General features: G+C 36.9%; 1 protein-coding gene across 1 annotated transcript in view; it reads left to right on the top strand.

The window, feature by feature from the left end:
* UGCG (UDP-glucose ceramide glucosyltransferase) overlaps nucleotides 1-17,559 on the top strand; it is a 45,054-nt gene extending 27,495 nt beyond the window's left edge. Inside the window, exons 2-9 of the mRNA XM_063179977.1 lie at nucleotides 5,936-6,077; nucleotides 9,522-9,624; nucleotides 10,543-10,644; nucleotides 11,029-11,141; nucleotides 13,028-13,206; nucleotides 13,661-13,747; nucleotides 14,169-14,358; nucleotides 15,104-17,559. Of these exons, the coding sequence (XP_063036047.1) occupies nucleotides 5,936-6,077; nucleotides 9,522-9,624; nucleotides 10,543-10,644; nucleotides 11,029-11,141; nucleotides 13,028-13,206; nucleotides 13,661-13,747; nucleotides 14,169-14,358; nucleotides 15,104-15,274 (1,087 nt within the window). The 3' untranslated portion in view covers nucleotides 15,275-17,559. The remainder of the gene's footprint in view (nucleotides 1-5,935; nucleotides 6,078-9,521; nucleotides 9,625-10,542; nucleotides 10,645-11,028; nucleotides 11,142-13,027; nucleotides 13,207-13,660; nucleotides 13,748-14,168; nucleotides 14,359-15,103) is intronic.
* The last annotated feature ends 1,111 nt before the right edge of the window (nucleotides 17,560-18,670 follow it).

The raw sequence follows: 18,670 nt of genomic DNA on the forward strand, positions 1-18,670 counted from the left end.
TTTCTCACCAGTCCGGTGCTCCGGTGCTCCTCTGCGTCGCTGTCCTGAGCTGGTCCCTCTGGTCCTGGTAGCCAGCTGTCCTCTGAAGATCCAAGATGGCCAGTCCTGAGTCCTCTTGCGGCGTGGCTATCCCGGACGAGTCCCCCAGCTGAAATAAACAGGGCCAGGAGACTTCTTCTCCTTTTTAATGCCTTCATTAAAAATGATCAGCTCAGGATTGGGCGGCTCGACGGGTCTGCAGCGTCCTTCGTCTCTCCCAGGGCAACTCAGAGGAGGAGGATATGCGCAGCTCTGTCCACCAGGGGCAGGGCTGGGGGATCCGGTCCTCGTGGGAGCCTTTAGGGCGTGGTGTCCCCGTCAGATGGTGCTTCGGTCCGGGTCTCGCTCCCTCCCAGACCTGGCCCGGGGGATCTCGAAGACAGGGTGAGGAACGATGAAGGTTTCCAGCATCTCTTGCAGGCTCAGCACTCGGCTCCTCACATCCAGACATCACTCCAGTCTCTGAGCTCTTATTTGGCTCGTTGTTTTTGGGATCTTCTCAGTACAGCGGGGGACCCACACAGCATCCTGGTCTTGGGAGTCACTTTGCATAACCCCCCCCCACCTTCTGAGGTGTCTTCCCTATTCTGAGAAAGGTACAACTTAGCCTGGGGCAAGGCTCTGCTAATACAAAAGGAGCAATTAGCGACAACGACCCGTGATTACAATAACAAAACACGCAGAACTTGGGCAGGGCCAGTGATCTGGCTGCCTCTTTGTAACTTTTTCTCACAAAAAAAAATATTAACCGAATTTTTTGTTCATAACAGCAATATTTAAGTATGTGTTACAAATTTCTCATCAGGGTTTACTTATCTCCCTCCAGCAGAATACTTCTTTAGTTAAATTAGCTGCTGAGGGAAGGTTGACATGAGGGAATAAAGACTATTGAGCTTTTTTCAGCTGTGTTTAAAATATCTGAGAGACCCAGCAGCTTATCTACTGTAGCAATGTTTTTGGTTGTGCTAGAAGAGATGGGGAGGGACTTTTTACAAGGTCATGTAGTGATAAGAGAAGGGGGAGTACCTTCAAACTGATGGAGTAGGTTAGATTAGATATTGAGAAGAAATTATTTACTGTGAGGGAAGTGGGGCACTGGAACAGGTTGCCCAGGGAAGCTGTGGATGCCACATCCCTGGAAATGTTTAAGGCCAGGTTAAGCAGGGCTGTTGGCCACCTAATTTAGTGGAAGGTGTCCCTGCCCATGACAGAGCATTGGAACTAGATGGCCCTAAGTTCCCTTACAGCCCAAGTCATTCTGTGATAATACTCTTCTGCCCTTTACGACCTGGGGAGAGGAAGTGTTGTCCTGGCCTTTTTTTTGGTTGCATAATTTGGTACAGATTAACAAGAATTTCATTCTGAACAGTGATAACTTGTCAGGATTTTGTCTTTGGAGACTTTTTTCCCCACAGGAAATCTGGGGTACAGGCTTCTGTGTGTTAATTATTATTGTGACAAGCAACCAAGTTAGAGAAGATTTTGCAGGTGCTTTTTCCATGATAGTGAAACTACAGCTCTTGGCATGATTCCCATATGCCTGCTTTTTCTTTTTTCTTTCCTCATCTATGTATGCCAGTACCAGACTGTATAAAAAAATTTCAGTTTCCCTACCTAGGGACTTCAGGCTGATTAATTTAATAAATGTGGTGCCAAAGTACTTAAATACAACCTGGCTACGTTTGCAAGTGTTATCTGAAAGTGCTTACGAACACTGCTCTGCTAGCAGCTGTTTCAGAGTTCAGAGGTCATTGGAGGTTTTGACTGCTTGGAACTAATATCAATGCAAAATAACATATATTGAGAAACGATTGCTTGGCTTTATAATTTTGAACTGTATGTGTTATACATGCAGAGTAATGCAGAAATTAAAACCTTTGCAATCACAATGTAAGCCTGAGAGAACCCACATAAGCACAAGTTAGGGCTCAAAACCATCATCTTCATCTTACTTCTCTTGGAGACTTTGGTACATAGCAGATTTGCTTAAAATGTATCTTGCATCAACAGTGTTAATGATCCTTAAATTTAGTCTATTATTTTGACTTTCATGTTACATGTTAGCCTGAATTTCAATACTGTAACTTTTTAAATGGTTGACCTCTTTCTCTGGTAGGTTGTCAATTTAATTCTTTCTCAGAATTTGCCACTTCACAAGTAGTCCCCAGTGTAAAATGATCTGGTTTACTGTTAATTTGCTGTTTGGTACATGGACTCTAGCAGAGCACCATGGTTACTTTAGTGTCACAATACATCGGTGCTTTCAAAAGGGCAGGCTGCCCCTTTTGTGCAGTGTTATGAATAGCACATGAACTGAAGTCTTACTTAAGATAGAATGTTAGGGACATGCTTGCCAGTTGCTGTCAAAACTGTATGGTGCTTCAGAACAGAATGGATTGTGATAATGCTGCATGTCTTATTTGTATGTTTTGCAAGATTTCTCTCTCTCTTTCTGTCTCTTACTGTAATTCAGTCACTCTCATAATACTGTGTCAGCATGGTTTGTAATAGGTTGCCTTGCAGGAGTCTGCAGTTTTTTCACTTCATGCTTATTCACCACAGTCCTGCCTCAGAGCTGTCTTCGCAACTTAGTACAATGACACTTCCTTATAGTTTTTCCTGTTTGTCATGGCTTTTGTTGCTGTACAAAGCTCTGTGTATCGATACCTTTTTTTTTCTCCCTTGCATTACCTCCTTTTTGACCCTCCTGGTCAAAGATGTATTCTTGACACTCTTCCTTTTTATTGGCACAAAAGGCTTATTTCCTGTTTTGTTTTTGAACATTGTAAGGAAAATTTCTGCCTGGGGTAGCTATCTGAATTTCTGCTTTTTTTTACCCCTTTGGTCTGACCATCCCTTGTCAGTTAAACAGTCAGCAAGACTATTTCCATTTACCTCCGCAGAGCCTAGGCCTGAACTCAAAAACAGCGCTAGGACATTATCTGCTTTGTTCTGTCTTCGTGGTCAACCCATTGTTTATTTTCTGTAACATTATGCTCATGATGTCTATCCACTCGCCTACCTAAAGGCAAACATGCTGACTGGGGCTGATTAGGTATCAAATGCCACTGTCCCACATCAAGGAAAAAAAATAATCTAGAGATCTACTGGAATCTCGTCTCTTACTGGATCTTCTTCATAGTTCAGTAATTTTACTTGGTGAAGATGAGAATTAATAACATTAGATACATATTGCAAGAAAATAGCCTTTCAGTCTGACTGCTGTTCGTGGTAGAGAATTGCAGTATGCGGTACATATGTTAATTTGAAAATTTTGTTTCTGCAGATACTTGTCCTTCAGTTATTTATGTATATGTATTTTCTTGATGCAAATTCCATTGTATACTGTCCCATTGCTACAATGTCGTTTACCACAGAAAACCAAAGGAAATGAAGCCTCTGTGAATAAAAGAGATTGGACCCAGAAAGATTTGAAATAAACCCAAAAATGTAATTAAAACCAAAGGAGGTTAGATGTTGGTACCAAAAAAAGATGTATTTTACGTAATAGTAAAAGAGGCAAAGAGAAAGGAACAGGAAAGAAAGAAAGAAAGAAAAAGAAAGTGTGCATGTGGGATGGGGGGACAGGGAGAGAGTGACAGGGGTTAGGTGGAAGCGTGTCACCCATCTGGGGGTCCCAAAGACGTCCCATTGCTCCCCTCTGTCTGACCTTCTCGGTGTGAGGGTCCCCCGTTCCGCCGCCACGCACCCCAGAGTTCAGAGTTCCGCGGGTTCATCCACGCTGTGGGCAGGGGGGAGCGCCCGGTGCCCCCTGGCAGGGGCCACTTTGACACCGCCCCTTGCAGCCCTGAGGGTCTGTGGCCTCGCCTGCAGCGCTCCGGTGCCGGCTCTGGGACCCCTCTGTGGGGGCCTTTGGTGGCCGTGACGCCCCCTCTGCTGGGGACAAGCCTTTCCCGGGGTGAAGGGGCCCCTCAGGCCTCTCCTCTGCCCAGCCGAGGGGGGGCGGGCACTGCCTCTCACAGAGGGCTCCAACAGGCACCCAAATCCTCTCCTGCCCCACCCTTTGGGGCCAGGGTCTGTGGGGGCTTGGGGCTGCCATATCCTCCCTGAAGGTGCTAGGCTTGATTCCTGTGTGAATGTATTCTTCTCTCCGAAGAGCTGAGCTTACTGTGTTTTATCTCCATCAGCGAGCAGTTCACTGCCTCAGTCAGAAGCTCTGTTCCGGGTGTGGCAGTCTTCTCTGCAGTTTTTGTAACACAGTTTCGCTATATAATTGAAAGGCTTTCATGAAGATATTTACGCCATAAACTAAAACATTCAGTCTTCAATATCCATCAATCTTTTGGAATTAAATTTTGTGTTCATTTACCCAGGAGTGTAAGATTAAACATTCATTTTAGTGAGTTTCTGATGTTATTGCCAACACATTGGATATATTCATTGTGGCAGTTAGGGACATGGTTTATCTGTGGACCTGGTAGTGCTGGGTTAACAGTGTGACTTGATGACCTTGAATGTCTTTTTCAAAACTTAAATGATTCTGATTTGTTGCTGAAATACCGGAAACTATTTGAAATTGTGTGTAAAAGTTTATCTATGGTTCTGACCTAGCCTGGTGTCAGGATTGTTATGCTACAGTGAATTGATCCTAAATCTTTTCTTGAAGTTGTTAACAAACTGATCAGTAGGATCAGCTGTTACTGCTGTTTCAATTTGCTCTGAATTTTGCATAACTTGATGCAGGAAAAAGCACCTGAGCCTTTAACTTGTTTTTCATTATTATTTTGTTATAATACTATGTTATAAATGACAATATTATATTGGCTTTTGCATTTATATATTAGCTTTTGCGTGTTGTTATTAATCAGAGCTATTTTGATATGGTATATATATACTTACTTTTAACTGCTTTTGCCATAGTATAATCTCTCAGTTTGTGTAAGCACCATATAGCTTCTTTAAATAGTAGTGTAATGTGTGTATATATATAAATATATATATATTTTTATATATATATTTTTATATATATATATATATATATATATATACACATATATAAAATTTCTTAAACCATAGCCTGCTAGAGGCTGTGGGATGTTGAAGTGTTTTTTCATGTAACTAACTCAGCAAATTGTGTAAAATAATGAATTTCCCACATTCAGGGCCTATCTTATCTGAAAGACAACGTAACTCAGGCAAAAGCCAGAATGCTGAGAAAAGATAATTTATTGACCCTTGTTATCAGGGAATAAAACCACAAGAAGAAATAAAATATATTGATCTAGTCAACAGGATGGTACACAGACAAGTCAGAGGTTAAAAACTGAGCAGGAAAATCCCTGAAACATCTAAAATCACAAGAATGTTTGAATAATGAATGAAACTCATGAATATGTATGTAATGTAACAGTATATAGAGAACATTGTTTTACCCTAACTGGTGTGTCTTCTGGCCCATCACCAAAAACACCCCAGCTCTGGTTATTTGTACTTTTTTTTTTTTTTTTTTTTATCCTGTATTAAACTTTTAAAAATTCTCAAGTGTGAACTTCGTTTTTCACATACTGTGAGTTTTAATGCTGTGAAGGAAGGCATAAAAATCTCATCTCTGCTGCAGTTTGAAAAAAGGTATTCCTTTTGCTCAAAATGCATTGTGTAAAATGCATTAATCTGAAATACCTGTTAAGTTAAATAAAGCTGAATGTAAACTACATGTCATGCTAAGGTTTTTTTAGGTGTTGGCTTTTGACATCAGCTGTTGACATCAACTTTGACATCAACTATTAGATAGAAAAACAGCTGTTTTTTCAACAGCTAGATTTAATTCTTTTTGCAGCAATTTTAACTCCATAGCTTTCTTAGTTCTGACTGTATTTTGAATGACGTTCTCTAGCATATTTTCTTAAATGGTGTTACGTGCTGTTTCTCATTACAGACGCCTCCACCTCAATAAGAAGGCCACGGACAAACAGCCATATAGCAAGCTTCCTGGTGTTTCACTTCTAAAGCCGTTAAAAGGCGTAGATCCTAACCTGATCAACAACCTAGAAACCTTCTTTGAGCTGGATTATCCTAAAGTATGTATATTATTTAGTGTGATTTTTTTTTTTCTTCCTATGTCTCAAAAAGTCGCATGACGAACTTGGATGGTATGCTGCTTGGTTGTCTTGGATTGTTCTTCCTTCTGTAGAAAATGTATCATTACATATTTTACGTGTTGCAAACAAAACTTACTCCTTTTTAAAAAGCTGTCTATTGAGGGCCATGTCCAAGGCTTAAGGGTGAAACATAACTCTACACTCCACTAGGATTTGCCTAATCGATATTGCCATATTGTGGTGTTTATAGATTTAAGTGCTTCATACTGCTGCAGGAGCTTACTTGAGAGGCAGGAAATTCTCCTCAGTTGACTACTTCTCTGTAAGAGATCCTCCAATAGAGAGCACTTTAACTGATAACCTGAAACTTTTTGGTGGTTCTTACTGATGGCTCATCTAATGAAGAGTTGCTCAGTGATGAGATAGTGTACCTCACCAGTTGCTGGTAGGTAGGGTAGTCTCTAAGCCATGTGTTAGTGTTGAGAAGCAGATAGTTCAGAAAAGCTCACATTTGCTGTTGAACACTGTTTGAATGTGTAATACAAGCAATAAGCAATGTAATTGATAAGGTGCTCTCCTTGCTCTAAAGAGCTTAAAAGAAGTAAATGTTTGCTGTATCATTCAATATTTGAAGTATGGTCCTGTGGACAGGAAAAAGTACATTTTTTACTGAATGTGTGTCTGCTGAATTCTGAAATTTGAAATTTAGCTTTAACGTAAAAACTGCTCTTTTCTCAATTCTTCTCAAAATGTTCAGTCTGCATCTGACACTGCTTCTCCAATTGTAGAAGGTCAAACGTTTGTGTGAGCTGTACAGTCAGTGTTTGTGTATTCTGAGAGCCTTAAACTGGCACCTAAGTAGGCAGGGTAAAACAAATAAAAATCTCTAGCACTTGGAACTAATCAGAAATTGGAAATTTTTTCTGTAATGAAGCTTTGAGCCTTTTGAAAAGCTTCAGACATGAACATACAAATTCTTTCAGCTCAACAAAGTGCAATAAAATGTAGCACATTTGAAAGCCATACTTAAGGCAAGCTGCATATGCCAATATTGCAAACAGTGCAAAGAATCCTCAGCGATATCATAAGCTGTTATATGACCTATAATGAGCATCCAAACATTATGCAGGTGAAACATTTGTTTACAAATAAAACTTGTTTAATAATTAAAAAAAATAATGTTGGATTTTGCTTTACAAAAGGTAGTCTTGGTCCTTAGTTCTGAAAGCATATGAATAATTACTTGAAAATGTTGCTACTCCACACAAATCTGAGTTTCAGATAACAGTAGATAATTGCGTTTTTTCCAAGGAGAGTGAAAATGCAAGTGTGAATGCTTCAGTTTGCTGCAGCACGGATTGGAGAGTATGAGCAAGGTCCCCAAACTGTCTGAAAAAACTTTTTGTAGTTACTGTCCAGAACTACTTTAAGAGATGACCACAGAAATTAGAGCAACAGTATTGCCTGGTATTCAAAGTTCGGCTCCGCAGTGAAAAATCATTATGGAAGATTAATCTGAAACTTTTTACGGTGAAGCTGAATTCAACCTGCAGTGATAATTATTCTCTTGTGATACTCTGTGTGAAATACTCTCCTCTTGAATGGAATCAAGTTATGCTGTCTCAAAACTACAGGACTTAAACATAATATTTTTATAAGTGAAGAGTTCTCACCTACTGTGCGTATTGTAATTGTGCAAAAGTTTCTCTATTCATGTTAAATTCAAATGAACCTAATGGTAATGCTTGTGTCAATAAGCATTTTTGTTTTTTTTACTTTGCTACTGCATACAAAGGCGATTTGTTTTGAATTTTTCTTTTCTCAAGTATTGGAGTCTGAAATATCTGGCTTACTTCTGGTTGAATTTCTTGGAGAATATGGACATAGAAGTGTCATGGCTGCCATGGATTGAAGATTGATTATATAATGACTTGGAAAACAAATTTTATTGTACACATTAATTTTAATGTGCAGTAAAAAGATAATTTCTTCAGTTATTTATTTCTATGGTGTTCATGCTGTCAAGATTCTGTTGTGATGAGAGGACCTGTCTGCTTAATGAGACAACTCTTAAAATCCATTCTCCATGCTGAAGATGGTAGAAGTCAAACTCTGCATGCTCCTTAGCCAAATTGACTTTAAGTTTGCATTCTGAGAGGTACAGATGTTTACCTGATAGTTTGTAGTGCTAGAACAAATTTTAACTCCCATTTAAATTATTTTAAATTTCCTCAGTATTCTGAATGGAGTTAGAGTAGATCAGGCTTTTGTGTAAAACAATACCATTTATTAATTTGAAGTATATATATTTAACTTAATATCTTCCGTTGTATTTAATACCCCCTAATACCTCTTACTGAACAAGAACATCAAAAATTTTCATCATAGAGCCAATAGGAAGCTTTCAAAATTCATTTTTTGCTTAAGTAGTTTAGTGAAAAGAAAGTTTAGTGAAATGATAAAATAGTCTAAGGGAGAATAAGAACTGCTTTGATTGCTAGTTGGGATCCTTTTTTACAGCAACTGCTGCAAATGTCCAAGAAAATTGGTTCTTGTTGGATTGAATTTTTCAGTCTTTGTCAAAATGGCTTTTGGGTATCTTGATGAGAAATTTGCATTTTTTGTATTTTATTCTATTTATTGGAGCTTTAATAGCTCTAATTTTAACAAGGTAAAAAAAAAAGTTGTATCAGGTAAGAATTTGCTTCATTGCCAAGGCAGAAGTACCTTTATCAAAGCTGCCTCAATGTTTATTTCTTTGCCCACTATCACTAGCTTGTATATGCATGTAGCACCTACAGCTTTCCCTTAACACTTGTTTTTTCAACCATTACTCTATTAATAAGAAAATACACATATGTTACATATACATACATATTCCTGAGCTTTGTTGTACAACTAAGTATACATATGTACATATACTGGTCTCTGTGCGTTGTCTTCCAACTCTGTTCTGCATATGTATCCATAAAGTAAAGGAATGGAAGATGTAGTTCAGAGGTGTACAGTCATAGTGTGTCATAACCTCATTTTTAATATTTCAGGTGCTGTCATTTCATTGAAAAAAATATTTAAGATTTTGTATGTGAGCAAAAATGGAATGGAAACAAAAATTTTACCTTGTATAGCAGAACATCTTATTTCATGACTAAAAGAAACTCTTCAATAACAGAAGAAGTAATGTTCATCAGTAAAAGAGCTCATTGAGACACACCCATAGTTGTTTTTTCAGAAGTACTTGGCTGTGCATTAAAAAACTAGACTCATTTAGCTGTAAAACAACCCCTTTGTTTTTAATTCTGTAACAGCACTCTTTATTTTTTTAGCTTACTACACTCTTAAGCTTTATTTCATAGACCGTATGGATATTAGCTGTATGTATGTAAATATATATGTGAGTGTATACATTTTTGTTTTTACTAGTATGAAGTACTACTCTGTGTACAAGATCATGATGATCCAGCTATTGATGTGTGCAAAAAGCTCCTTGGCAAATACCCAAATGTTGATGCTAGACTGTTTATAGGTAAGCAGTGCAACTTGAAGGTGGGACTCTGACTTGTAACATGATAGGTCTTCAGCTCCATATGGAGTACTCTGCATGGAGTTGTAGACTCCATACATATATGGACTTAAATAAATAGTTGTCTTGTTCAGCCCATGTTGCTTCTGTAGCTTAATCACCATTTTGCAGTAAAAAATAAGTTTGTAGTCAGTCTGTGATAAAAGTCCAAGAAAACTTAAGAAGGAATGGTTTGGATAACCCCCTGCAATTTTATCTTCTAATTCCAAAACAACAGTTTAAATCCTGTCTTTGCACGGAACTAAATGTGCAGGAAGTGACTCACAGTTGTGGCTGTATTTGAGCTTGAGGTCCTGCAGCAATCCTTTTTAATCTGCTTAGGCTGTGTGGCTCTTTCTTCACTTTGTATTTGAATTAGCGGAGAAAAGGGGTATTAGAACAAGGTAGTAAAATGTAATTATTTTTTTTAATCTGATGTGAAAAAAACTTTACCATATCTGTCAGCTGGATGTAAAGGAGTGTGTCTCACTTTATTCTGCTCCTTTTTAATTTTTCTGCTGAAGTTACTATAGAATACAATCTTTATAATCATAGTCTCAAAGAATAAGAAATGAATAATGTTTACCTTACAAGAATGTAGTAATAAGCTTTATAGTTCTACTGCTCTTTTAATTACATTAATCTTGCTACACTGCCATTTTAAGGGAGCATTTGAATATTTTTTCTTTTTATTCTTCCAAGTAAAAAATATAGAAGTGAAGGTATACATAAAATATAGACATTTTGTATAAAAGTGGACTTTAAGAATTGGTGGGTAAATATTTACTCTACTTCAGTTTTTATATTTAAATATTTTGGATATGGACTCTCAATTCTAAAAACTCCCCATACATTAATTTTTATGATGTTTGTATTTTTTAGGTGGCAAGAAGGTTGGCATCAACCCCAAGATTAATAACTTAATGCCTGGCTATGAAGTTGCCAAATATGATCTCATATGGATTTGTGATAGTGGAATCAGAGGTAGGTGTGTATGTGCTAACTGGTAAACTGTGCTTATTCACCATAAGCAAGCAGATTTTGGAGACTAATTTAACTGAGACTATAAACAGAAATTAAAGTTAAAAGTCTGGAAAGAAATGTTTTTGTGAAATAAAAGATTAGCCTCTAATTAGAGGAGAAAATACCTTTAAAAATACAATTCAGACTGTTTCCATTTTATTTGTTGTTGATCATAATACTTGTTAATTACTAGTTATTTTTGTGAAACCACTTTTATAATATAGGATGCATCAAAGCACATGTACTCTTGATGCTGGTAATAAAATGAGAATCAGTGTCTTGCTGCAGTAGTCTGCTAATGGCAGAGTTGCTCCATCAAGTGTCATTTTTTCATTTGTCGCTTAGTAACACCAGACACGCTGACAGATATGGCCAATCAAATGACTGAAAAAGTGGGCTTGGTCCATGGGCTCCCCTATGTTGCAGACAGACAGGGGTTTGCTGCTACCCTTGAACAGGTGAGTGCAGTGTTGTGGAGGGGATCTTGTTTTATTCTTTTTTGCTTACAAAACCTTGCTGAGTGAAAGCTGTATTGTGCCTCTTGTACTTTGTGAGTGACGAAATGGTTATTTTCTAGCTGCACTCACACTTCCAACTCAGGGTAACTAGGGCAGTTTCTAAGTGCTTCAAAATTCCTCTGTGGTGCTCTGTCTGTTGATTCAATATTTAGGTTTACAATATGAGCAGTAAAGATTACAAGATACACGTTTTGGAGTTTATGTTTAAAATTATTAAAAAACTGAAGAATTGAACTGATGAATGCTTTCTAGTGCTTAGTCAGAAAAGACTAATTAATTTTATTTGGATATCTGAAAAAGCACACAAAAATGTCCATGACAAGTCTAAGCGAAGTTTAGCTCACACAGTATCTTACTTCCAGCAGGATTTACAAGCAGAGTCTTTATGGAAAGTAGAATAAAAGCAAGGCTTTTATCCGATTTTCCTGTAATACTGCCTCAGTGTTCTGTAATTTTCAGCTGAGAGACTACCTGAGCAGGAGCCAGACATGTATATTTACTAATCCTTAATATAAAAGCATTTTAGTAAGAAGAGATTTCTTAAATGAACTTTTCCATTATTTTTTTGAGTCCATATACATTTTTAACATGTGTAATTTTCTATACCAGGAAATTGCATAGATCTATTTGTTACAGGATCTGTTTACTCTGACCCTTGTTCTGTAGTAATATTTCATGTCTCATAATAATTGTATTGTGAAAGAGAAAGTGAAAGTTTGATTCCTGTCCACCATCTTCATATTACTCATTCTGTTCTATTCTTCCCTGTCCTCTTTCTCAGTAAGTTCTCTTTGGTAAAATGAAGAGGTTGAGTTTGCTTTTTGGTTCCTTATGTCTCAAGGCATGTAATCTAATAAATTTTTATTTGGAGCTGGCCTGTATAAGGCATTTTGGCCCAAGGCTAACTGATAGGGGAGGTGAAAGAGAGAAATGTGAAAGTGTGGTGAAATTCAGTACTCCATCATTGCTCTAAGTGAGGGATGGTTTTTGCTGATTTTTTTTCTTCCTTTTTTTCCTTTTTCTTAAATGATACAAAGTCTGAATTTTTTCTTACAAGAGAAAAGCAGAGGTCTGTAGCACAAATTTCCTAGTACTGCTACTTGTTAAAGCAAGAATTACAACTCCTGCTCCTGTATTCCTGGAAGAGCTTTTTGCCTGCTGATCCAGGGTACTGCAAGATGAGCACACCTTTTCTTGAATGAGTTGCTGTACCAGTGTGAAGGCAGTCTACACTAAGTAATAATGAGAGGCACTAGCACTCATTCCCTCTGTTTTGTAGGTCATTCCTAGTCTTCAGGTACTGAATCTTATAAGAAGTTTTTCTCACAATCTGAATTTTTTTCTTCATTGTTTCTGTTTGCAAGCGTGCTAAATAAACAAATTTCCCATGCTTCCATAGAATCATAGAGTACTTTTCTAAAAACATGTATGCAGGAATGCAGTTAATTTTCACATGTCTGTCAGTTACCACGACATAATACATTAATCTTAGTGATTAGTCAGTTACTTAATGGATTTTTAATACATATATTCCCTGAGAAAAACTTCAGTAAGTTAGAAATTAAATACAAAATGAAGTGCAGTAGTTTGTCATGAGAATTTAAAACCTGCTTATAGATTTGCAAAAATACAGTCAATATCACCAATAGATTTCTCAGATCTGGTGATACGCTAGGTTTTTTGAAATGGTACTAAAGGTCTTTCCAAATACACCATTGTATTTGGCCACACCTAGTGTATTTCACCCTCCTTATGTTTCCAGAGGAAAAAGCTGTCATTGTAGTACTTAAATACAAAGTTTTAAATGCCTTTTGTTCTTTTCACAGGTCTATTTTGGTACTTCTCATCCAAGGTCATATATTTCAGCCAATTTAACTGGCTTTAAGTGTGTAACAGGAATGTCATGCTTGATGAGGAAGGATGTCTTGGACCAGGCTGGAGGACTGATAGCTTTTGCACAGTATATTGCTGAAGATTACTTTATGGCCAAAGCGATAGCTGACCGGTAAGATGACTCTGAAATAAGCTTATTGCTTTAGGTGTAGTTTAAATCTTTCTTTTTGTTTGCTTTTTGGGTTTTTTTTTAAACACACAGCACATACTGTAAGTATTGGTGTTCATATCAGCTTCACATATGTATAGCAAGCAAGTTAATGACATGTGCATTGTCCTGTCAGTGTAAGGCTTTTAGGAATAATTAAGCCATATCATTGTCAATTCCTTTAGAGAAAAGTTTCAGAACTTGGTTTAAGTTCTGAATTCGAGTTCTTGGTTTAAGTTTGGTTTTTTTTTTTTTTTTTTCCAAAGAAGAGTACATGGTTTTGGGTTTTTTTGCCTATACCCTAATAGGACACACACACCAAAGAAACTTCTCAAGCCTAATAAAATTGCGATTTTTATGTAGTTGGTTTTTGCATCTCTTATTTACACATTTTTATTATAACAAATTCCTTTTTCAGGGGCTGGAAATTTGCAATGGCCACACAAGTTGCAATGCAAAACTCTGGTTCATATTCTATTTCTCAGTTTCAGTCCAGAATGATCAGGTAAGATTTTGATCTTTTATTTCCTCTCCCACCCCTCCCTGCTCCCTTCTTTTGGTGGGGACAGCCTGATGAGAGGGAATATGTTTTCCAAGGGAATTTGATCTAATGCCCAGTGTGCTAAGGTTCAGTGCACAGCTTGATGCATGCTTCTTCATAAGTGTTGGGAGAGAGGTGCTGACTTTCCACAGAGGAATGACTGTTACAAGTATTAAAAAAAATTAACACACCCCTGTCCTTAGTACCTTTTAAATGCTATCCCTAGCATCTTTTAAAAGGAGGTTTTTTGCAGTATTTTATTCGGAGGTGTTAATTAAATTAGACTAGTATTTTAGAAAATACCATGATGGCTCATTTGGTGAGGCAGGGGAGGAGGAGTTAATGAATAATGCAGAGTCAAAACTGATTTGTTTTTCTTTTCTAGGTGGGCCAAACTACGAATTAATATGTTGCCTGCCACAATAATTTGTGAGCCAATCTCAGAGTGCTTCGTTGCCAGTTTAGTTATTGGATGGGCAGCTCATCATGTGTTTAGATGGGATATAATGGTATTTTTCATGTGTCACTGCTTGGCATGGTTTATATTTGACTACATTCAACTAAAAGGTGTTCAGGTATGTAATTTTATTTTCCAGGAGGTTACTAAAATTACTTATTCCCATTAATTACAGCAAAAAGCTAAGCTTAATTGCAACCATAAATAACTCTATTGACAAGCTGGAAATAGCAGATCTAATCCTGTTTCTTCTCAGTCTTCCAGCTTCAGTTACAGTATCATAAAAAGAAAGAAATAGTTTTAATTTTTGTATTTTACAAAATACAATGTTGTAATTTTGTATTCTACAAAATTCTGCTCTTGCCTCTGACTAGGCTCTGAAAGTTTGTGTCCCCCCTTAATTAATATTCATGTTCCAAATCTGCTCCACAAGGGCATGTGCAGAAATTTTAAGCTCATTTGACAGTACAAGACCAGAAGCTTTGTGGGATTTCATTTTTTTGGGGGAGAGGAGGTATTATTGTACTTTATTTTAGTTGTCACATTGTCTTGTATTTGTTGAGGTGTATGTGTACTCACATACATTTTTCAATTCATTTTGTTAATAATGGGCAAGGAGAAAGGCCTTATAAAACTTTTAACATAGAAAGATGCCACAAATGTGAACAATGCTATAGAAAATATTTAATATGGGTAATTGTATCTTGAACAAGAAAGTATTCTTGGGTTTTAATGAAGGATGCAATTGATACATAAATCTGCCTAGTAAGCTTTATAAAACATAATTAAAAGGTTTTAAGTTACTTTAAAATTTCTCTTGAATTATCAGTATGATTAAATACCTTGCTTTTTATTGTTTCTAGGGTGGTGCTCTGTGTTTTTCAAAACTTGATTATGCAGTAGCTTGGTTCATCAGAGAATCCATGACAATTTATATTTTCCTATCTGCTTTGTGGGACCCCACCATTAGCTGGAGGACAGGGCGCTACAGGTTACGTTGTGGAGGCACTGCAGAAGAAATTATTGATGTATAGCCGCACATTTGTAGCTGTGAATGTCAAAAAGTGAAGGGGGAAAGAAAAGTATTATAAGTTGTTTATATACTTCCAAGAAGATCTACCTTCAGTAGTTTTATTACTTGTATGTTTGGTATCTGTTCTTCAATTTATTTTTGCATGGCACTTGCATCTGTGAAAATACATCTGTAGTCTTGGCCAAATGGTACCTTCCTTCTGTGTAGAAATAAAAATAGGGAGAATTGGTCCTGACATCTGCTTTCTATTTAAATGCTCTGCAGTAGACTTTTTTTAAAAAAATATCCTCTGGGATATGAACAGCTTCTTACTCCTTGGTGTGCTAGGCTAGCAAAACTAGGGTTCACATAGCTATTTTCCAGCTGGATTGCACAAGACTGTACCTAGTGAAATCACAGAGGTACAGCTGATTTTTGTTTTATCCCACTAAATTGAGCTAGTAATGGGACCTTGGGAAAGAAGCTCTGAAATGTTTTATGCCTACCTCTTATAGTTGCTGCAGAACAAGATGAATAGAAAGACTAAACTGCTTTGCAAAAACAAACTAAAGCAAATCTGTAGTCTTGTGTTTATATGTATATAGGGAATATTTTAATCATTGCAGTAACCAAAAGTGGACTGAGTTGGATAAGAATGAGTTGGGAGGATTTACTGGTCAAGCATGTATTATGGGCATCTTTTGGCCAAGTCTGATCTGGTTCTGTCTCTTGAACCTTGTTAAGCACTGTGCTGTAACTAGCCAAGGTGATCCCCTCAGTACTTCCATCCTTTTTTAAGGGGTGTTTGTTTTTCTCTGTGAGTGAATGCTTTCACGGTGGGGGGAGGGTGTTGGGGGTGTGTGTGGTACATAGTAGGGAGCAGAAATACATTTCAGAAACATTTCACACATGAGCTATTTTCTTACACAATGTCTTAAGAATGTAATTTCATGATGCAGGTATTTAATATCTTTGTAAAGTGAACATACATACCTATACTAGTCATAATTAAGTATTCAATTGCAGTAGATATTGTGAATATATTAAAGGGCCGGGTGAGTTTGCTGTTACTGATTAAAACTGTAGTCTTAATTTAGATATCAAACTAAGTTTACTCTTGGCTGTTTGCCTGTTAGTCTAGCCTTTAAATTGGACTTCTGTATTCCAGTGGTATGACTAAAAGGACTAGATTATAATGCATGCCATGGTTTTCCTCTCTCTGTTCCCTGTAACTTGGTTTTCAACCTCATTGTGATATTTCCTAATTTGTGGTGAACTGGACTTGTTTTCTTTAAACATTTTTAATTAAAAAAAAAAACAAAAAACACAGCAAAGCTAGAGAAGACTGTTGCATAAGCCTTTTGTTTTCATAATTGTATTTATGCTGCTTTACTTTCCTTCATACGGAATAGCATATTGTCACCATGAAAGTGAACTGCTAATTACAAGGTTATGTCAACAAAGCAGCTTTAAAAGTTGGATTATTATTAGTTGGATGATGTGTAGCATATTAGCAATAATCACATGTATTTATAAAAAATGGACTTTTTATCTTACTGAGCCAATCCCTTACCCATCATATGCTACACAAGTGTAATGTGTAGGTATTTGTTGTAAAACATACTCTGGGCCAAGATGCTTCATCCACATTAATAACTCTTTGCCTTATGGTAACATGGAACTTTTTTAATGGGCATTTCTGTATGAACAAAGGCTTGTGATGCATGCTTCATTCTTTTCATGTGAATCAGGAAGAAGCACTTTTCCTGAGGAGAGATTTACACTGAAACCTAGTCTAGTTGTGACCCACAAAAACATTCTTTTTTTAATACTGTTTTTGACATAGTTGAATTTTACTGACAATGTTTGTAACTCCATTTGTTTCATGAAGTTTGATGCCATTCATTGCACTGCTGAAGTGAAGCTTAGCTTGCTACTTGCTTTATGCTGATTTCTATGCAGGCAATGGAACAGAACCAAAAAAAAAGGCTGAACAGACTTCCGTTTAAAAAACTAGGTGGGGATAATTGTTTAACAGGTGCTTTGGTATTCGTAGAGCCATCTTTGGCTGTGAAAAATAAAGCTTCACTTAAGCAAATGGTTTCATTTGGGTGTTGTTTGGTTGATGATGAAATGGAAACCAACAGTGTCAAATGTTGTAGACAATGCTGCAACAGAACTTTTAGAAGTTATAAACAGCTTATGTAAAAGTTATGTTGATTTACAGCTGTGTAGAATACACCTTGTTTATTTAAAATAATTGTATTGTTTTTCCTTTATTTAAAAATAAATTTTGAATACAATCTATATTTGGGGTACTTTTTTTCCTTTCTTCCATGCTGTAATGTGACAGATTTAAGTATTTATGGCAGTTTTGTTAGATTATATTTCTAATTAATCTTCACAGCAGTAAAGAGGTGTGCCTTTAAAGTTTTTTTACAAGTACACCATCTCTTTTGGATTTTATATTGGATGGACTGAAATGAACTCAAATGTGCTAAACTGATTTTGAGTTGTTCTTAATTTTTTAGAGTAGCTTCAGTGTACAAAAATTTTGCAAGTGAACAGCATAGTTCCATATCTATTCTAACTAGCTTAGATTCAGATTATAGAGGTGATAGCTGTTGCCACAGAACATGTTGACATTGAGAAATAATGTTGATCCTTTGTTTTCAGGTACACTAACTCGGAAGCACTCTGAACTTGCTCTGCCATCTAACTTGGCTTTTTTTGTCTCTTCCCTACCATTTATGAACATCATGTGAAACTTAGTAAGAGACTGTGTTTGTGGAAGGGTTGTTGGAATCCTGCATGCATGGTGTAAACAAACACTGCTGGAATCATTTGAAAACTATTTATAGAAACTTAAATGTTCCCGAGTGTATTTTGTGCTCAGTACATTTGCAGCCACAAAGCACAATACTTAAATCCTCTTCCCTCCATGATTTCATTACTCTCATGCCTACTGTTAAAATAATGTTGTTGTTTTCTGTACTTTCAGTTGAAGTCTTTCTCCCTTGAAGTCCTTTTGCCACTTTCCTGTTTCCTGCTGAATGCTGGCTACCTACATTTCCTCTCAAGTCTGTTTTGACAGCTGGAAAAGCTTGTCTCTAACCACCTGTTTTCACAAATCACTTCTGGAAGCTGTTTCATTCATCTTAAAAGCTTTTAAGCCTCACACCTAATTTCTGATCATCTAAATTTAGGGTGGGTTTGAGCTCCAGCTTTTCTTGGATTCAATTGCTTTCCTAACAGCACTGATACTGATGATAGCTGTTGAGGCTGAGGAAGGCTAAAATTTAATGTAGCAATAGATATACTTTTAATAGTGTTTTAATAGTTATACAAAAATATTTCTGCTTTTATAGTGTCTGTGCTTGCATAAATAACACTTAGAAGAGAGAATGGCACTGTATAG

The sequence above is a fragment of the Melospiza melodia genome, chromosome Z (genome assembly GCF_035770615.1).
Source record: "Melospiza melodia melodia isolate bMelMel2 chromosome Z, bMelMel2.pri, whole genome shotgun sequence".
Taxonomy (NCBI): domain Eukaryota; kingdom Metazoa; phylum Chordata; class Aves; order Passeriformes; family Passerellidae; genus Melospiza; species Melospiza melodia.